The 5,333-nt window shown below is 31.1% G+C and overlaps 1 protein-coding gene across 1 annotated transcript; it reads right to left on the bottom strand.

The window, feature by feature from the left end:
• Nucleotides 1–1,946: 1,946 nt before the first annotated feature.
• Nucleotides 1,947–3,403, bottom strand: LOC117931739 (cyclin-U4-1). Its single transcript, XM_034852785.1, has 2 exons — nt 3,001–3,403; nt 1,947–2,441 (listed from the first exon to the last, which is right to left on the bottom strand). Exons 1-2 carry the CDS (start codon nt 3,333–3,335, stop codon nt 2,162–2,164), a joined length of 615 nt encoding a protein of 204 aa, XP_034708676.1. The 5' UTR covers nt 3,336–3,403; the 3' UTR covers nt 1,947–2,161.
• Between the last annotated feature and the right edge of the window lie 1,930 nt (nt 3,404–5,333).

The raw sequence follows: 5,333 nt of genomic DNA, 5'->3' as shown, positions 1-5,333 counted from the left end.
AGGAGGATCCATAAGAAGTGATAGAACTAATCATATCTCCCTAAATTCTTCTATACTCATGGGCTCCAAAAGAAAGGTGAGATCGATGTTCAATAGATTCGGTCATGCAATAATCTAGCATATCTATTCACAAAGGCGTTACCTTTGACCACATTGAAAAAGTTAAGGTCTGACTTTGGAATACAAAGATTGAAAGATCTACCATTTGAAATGTTGAAGAAATCATAATCATGTTTACATGAGGGGGAGAATGATAATATGATTATATTGCACTTTTTTTTTTTCCTTCGTCCAGGTTTTGTCCCAATGGGTTTTATTGGCAAGGTTTTTAATGAGACAGTTGTAGTAATCCAAAAGAATATTGTACTCTTTTTCCTTCACTAAGGTTTTTTTCCCATAGGGTTTTTCCTAATAAGGTTTTAATGAGGCATATTCTTATGATCATCCAAGGGGGAGTGTTATAAAATATGATATTCTATACCATTATGGTAACTTGTGGATGATTATCCATAAATATCTATTGTAACTCTCTATAAAAGGGAGAGACCCCTAATGAAATTCAAGAAAGTTTTTTTATGCATTCTATTCTCTTCCTACATTCTAATTTGTCTTTCTTGTTTTCTTCTCCTTTCACTTTATAATTTGACAGCAATAAATAATTTTTTAGATTTTTAGAAGTATTTCTTAAAATTCTCCAAATACCTAATTTTTTTCAAAAATAATTTTAGGTTAAAAGTGTTTCCTAAAATTATTCAAATAAACTCTTAGAATATGTAGTATTAAAAAAAAAACCATTTTCTAAAATAACTATAACCACTATTGAGGTATTCAAAGTATTTTTAATGGAAATGTTTTCTCTGAAAATGTTTTTAAAAAGTGTTTTTAGAAGAATCACAGTGAAGTGTTTTTTTCAAAATACATTATAAGTGATTTTTCAATCTTATAAATAGTTTTTTAGATTTTTAAAAGTATTTCTTAAATTTTTTAAATACCTAATTTTTTTCAAAAATAAATTTTAAATTAAAAATGTTTTCTAAAATTATTTAAATGAACTCTTAAAATATATAATATTAAAAAATAAATAAATAAACACTTTCTAAGATAACTGTAATCGCGCTATTGAGGCATTTACAAGCCAAAATCTCCAAGATTATTTCTACCCCACGTTTTCAACCATGGTTGAATATCATAGAATATAATCATGAGCTAGGCCATGGGTCCAACCTTTCTGAAAAAAGGGCCATATTCTTGATGCAGTTAAATATTTATAATATGATAATATCTATGGTACCATATGAAGTTACTATACCTTCAACTTGCTGATTCCAAAATACCAGGGATTTTAAGATCTAAAATTATTAAAAAAAAAAAAAAAAAACAACCAATATAATAATGAAAAATGGGAAGTCCCTCTCAATGGCTTTTAGCTGGGCACATGAACAACTGAGTTGTCCATGAACGCACATGTTGAATGTTCCCTCTCAAGAATCAATACAACTGTCAAATAGAACAAATTGGCTGCACTACCAACAATTAAGCCACCAACACAGCTTTCTCTCTACATCATTCTTTTGTCACCTACTCATTTCATCAAACCCTCCTTTTCATTCACCACTCCATTCTTTTCTGGATTCCATCCAAGTATGTGTTCACACCATTCCCACTTGCACTTTAGTCTCCCCAAAATTTATCAGGACAGCCCTATATATATTGGATAAGAACCAAGTGTCTAGTGCCTGATCAATATATATAATCCTAAGTGTAACAGACATTGCATCTAGCCAGACTGTAAAGAAGAGACTCCACTCTGTATATACTACTTGACTTCACATCCAAAGACCCCCACCCAAAAGGGAAACCAGAAAATACAAAAATGAAAATAAATATTTTGAAATATTTTGGCTTGAGTTGAAAGAGTTGGGTGTCTAAGAAGTCATCCAAAACCCTAAAAAAGGAAGATGATAATGATATGAGTTGCATTTTAGACGGCCACACTGTGTGTCATATGATACAATTCTTTGTGAAAATTAAAAGATTTATGTATTATGTTTTACCGGATCGAAATATATAATATTACTGAAAAAAATCTAGGAAAAAAAAAATCAACAAGCTAAAGGTGGTTTACACAAAGTCAAGAGGGGTTTAATCATTGAAGCTTGAATCAAGCAGCAAGTTGTTGCTTGTGATGGGAGGGCTCATCTTCATTGAAATGCAAATGCAGCTTGGATGATCTTGCTAAGTTCAAAGATGAATGGTGGTCTGGTAAGCTTAGAGGAGATTGCAGCAACATCTCTCTTTGGAGGCAGCAACAGTAGGTGTGAAATGTGGTGGGTGTCACATTCAGGTCAAAGGCCAAACCAAACAGGAAATCCACCTCAAGAAAATTCATCTCTCTTGTGCTTATTCCTCCAACTTTTGCATAGTAAGCATTGTTGTAATACCTGAAATTTTCATAACCCATCAGGAGATATTAGAAATATTAGCTCAATTTCCATAAGAACTTTCAAAAAAAAAAAAAAATGTGAAACTCAAAAAACTTTCAGTCATGTTTGAAGTGGGAAAGTGACAAGAAAAGGAATCTAATCATGAAGCCTTTTATTTTCCTAGAGAATTTCACATGGATACCCACCCTTCATCTTTTTCCCAGGATTCCAGTTCTAGATCAAAGCATTTTCAGAGAAAAGCATTGATGATCCAAAGAAATTCAAACCAGAAACCTTGAATTTTGCATCTGGGTTTTTCATTGCTCTCTTCTCTGAGAAACTTGAATTCTAAGAAATGAAACCCCAATTAGGGTTACTGCATAAAGAGGCCTTTCAAAACTTCAATTCAAACCTATTAGAGCAATTTCAAGGAAAGTTAAAACCAAGGAAAAGATAATGATGTTGGAAAATTCACATTTTCCTACTCCATCATCCTCTAATTCAATCACCAAAGCTATATATATCACATCAAAACAATTTGTAAGAGAACCAAAAAAAAACAGTTATATAAACTTACATGTCATCCATGAACTTGGCAGCAACCATGACACCAGTAATGAGCAAGCGATGAACATTATACGAATTGATCGGCAACGATGGCTGCTTCTGCACGAACCGATCAAGGTAAATGTATGCAACAACATAGCAAGAAGGGCTACAATTGGCGTAGTTTAAAATCCTCTCTAGGTAGCTTTGAATTGAGATATTGGGGCGGGTGAGGCCATGGAAGACTGAAATCTTCTGCGGTAGAAATCTTCTATTGAGGTCATTGGACTCAGCCACTCTCTGGAGTATAGAGGAGAGGAAGGTGATGAGTTTTGACATGAAATTTGGGTTTTCCAGCTCTGCCATCGATGAAGAAGAATTGTAGCTGCAGTAGATGGTACATCTACATCTATATATATACAGAAAGATGTGGACTCTTCATAAGGTTTAACCCCACTCACATATATCATATAAATAGTAAGGTGGTCGTTAGTGGGCAGTTATTTTTATTGCCTGAAAATGACCTCAAGAATTTGAATAGTGGCTCTCATGTCTCTCTATTGATGAGGTTTAGCTTTATTCAAGTTTAAAAAGTGATGATTAGAGGTGGGCTTTGATTCTTTGTTTCAAACTTGAACTTGCAAAGAGGGAAAAGAAAAAGATGGGTTATAGTGGATGAGTGTCCTTTTTCCTAATTGAAAAGAAAATACAGAGAAATTTAGGGTTTTTTTTTTTTGAGGTTGTGACAATGGTGATGGGCATGCCATACCCATCATGTGATTACATGTGGGTAAGAGGTGATTGCAATTTTTGGGGTCCCATTATTGAGATCTTTGCATGTGTGGTCTGAATCTAAGCAATTGGGTGACATAATAAGGAATTGTAATGTCTTAGGGTGGCATTACTACATGGCCCTTTTGTCTTAACCCAAATATAAAAATGAGGTTTAGACCCAAGGGAGAAGAAAAACCACAAGAGATATGAGGTGGTAGGTTGGATTCAATTGGATTAATATTGTGTCTACCCATAGAGGGTTGGGTTTGGCTTGGCTTGGCTCCTTGTAGTCTCAAATATTGGTCAATTTCAAGTGAATTTGGGCATAGTTTATGGTAGGCTTAGGGTTGGTTTGGGTGTATAACTGGCCATGTGATTCTCATAATTACATGGCTGAGAACATATTCCCCCATTAACTTAAGTTTGATTGTCAAAAGCAAGCTCCTAAATCATATGAAAATCAAGAAAAAGTTAAATAAATTAAAATAATTACTATAATTTTATTACACATGCAAGCTCTTGTAAAATTCCACCCATTTGAGTCTATTTTTATTAAATATATATAAAAAATAAATAAATTCCAAAGCTACAAATTCATTTGGAAAATCATTTAATTCCCAATTTAATTTATTGAAAAGAATTTGCATGAGATAAACTATAAAACATTTTTCCCCAAAATAAAAAAAAATTATTATTTTGAAATTGAAGCAATTTGTACAACTAGGCATGATGATTGCCAGTATAAATGCAAGCAAGTCTTAGCCAACTAATATGAGATGTTGAATTAACATGCACACTTGTAAGCCAGGCTAATTCTTCCTGGTGTTATTTTATTATTATATTAATTAATATAATATATAAGAGATCTAAAGACTTGGAAAAGGACAAAAAAAAACCTAACTTTACACCAACTTGTTCCAATTTTGAAAACAAAAATGGTTATCTTTAAAAAGAAAATATTTATCCAACTATGAAAATTGAAAAATTATTTTCAAATTGTGACACTTTTTAGAGCATTAATATATAGATTTTTTTTTTACAAGTAACTTTAATTTAAGTATTGAATTTTGAATTGTCTTTTAAATAAATAATTTAAAATTCTAACTAGTTATATTAAAGTTGCCTTTTGAAAAATAATTTTAATGTAAATTTATTTATTTTTTATTTTTTTTATTTTTTAATTCATTTTCTTTCGGATTTTCTGAGACCTAAGGTACTCTTATAATCCAATTAATTATCAATTATATGAAAATTTAAATTATGTGAAAATAAGGAAAAAAAAAGATAGGAGGCTTATTAATATATTTTAACAAGATTTAAATAGGAAATTCATTATAAAAAAATATAATAATTAATTATTTTGATAATAAAGAGGGGGATTTTGAACTGAAAGTGATGTGATTGAATTATATAAATAAAAAAATAAAAAAATAAAATTAATTAATTATATTTTTTTTAAATGGAATATTAATTCATCTCTATGAAAGCATTAACTGATAAAATAATATTTATTCTCATAAATAATTTGAGAAGAAAATTGAGGGGGAAACACGTTTGTCTTGAAGTGAAGCAACAGTAAAACGGTGTCGT

Source organism: Vitis riparia, chromosome 15 (assembly GCF_004353265.1).
Source record: "Vitis riparia cultivar Riparia Gloire de Montpellier isolate 1030 chromosome 15, EGFV_Vit.rip_1.0, whole genome shotgun sequence".
Taxonomy (NCBI): Eukaryota; Viridiplantae; Streptophyta; class Magnoliopsida; order Vitales; family Vitaceae; genus Vitis; species Vitis riparia.
This window is presented reverse-complemented; position numbering and strand designations above follow the sequence as displayed.

What these genes read in the sequence shown, in the direction of transcription:
- LOC117931739 (XM_034852785.1), bottom strand. Translation starts at nt 3,335, where the DNA reads ATGGCAGAGCTGGAAAACCCAAATTTCATGTCAAAACTCATCACCTTC. An exon ending in GCCAAGTTCATGGATGACAT is followed by an intron (nt 2,442 to 3,000) that starts GTAAGTTTATAT and finishes TGAAAATTTCAG; the next exon opens with GTATTACAACAATGCTTACT.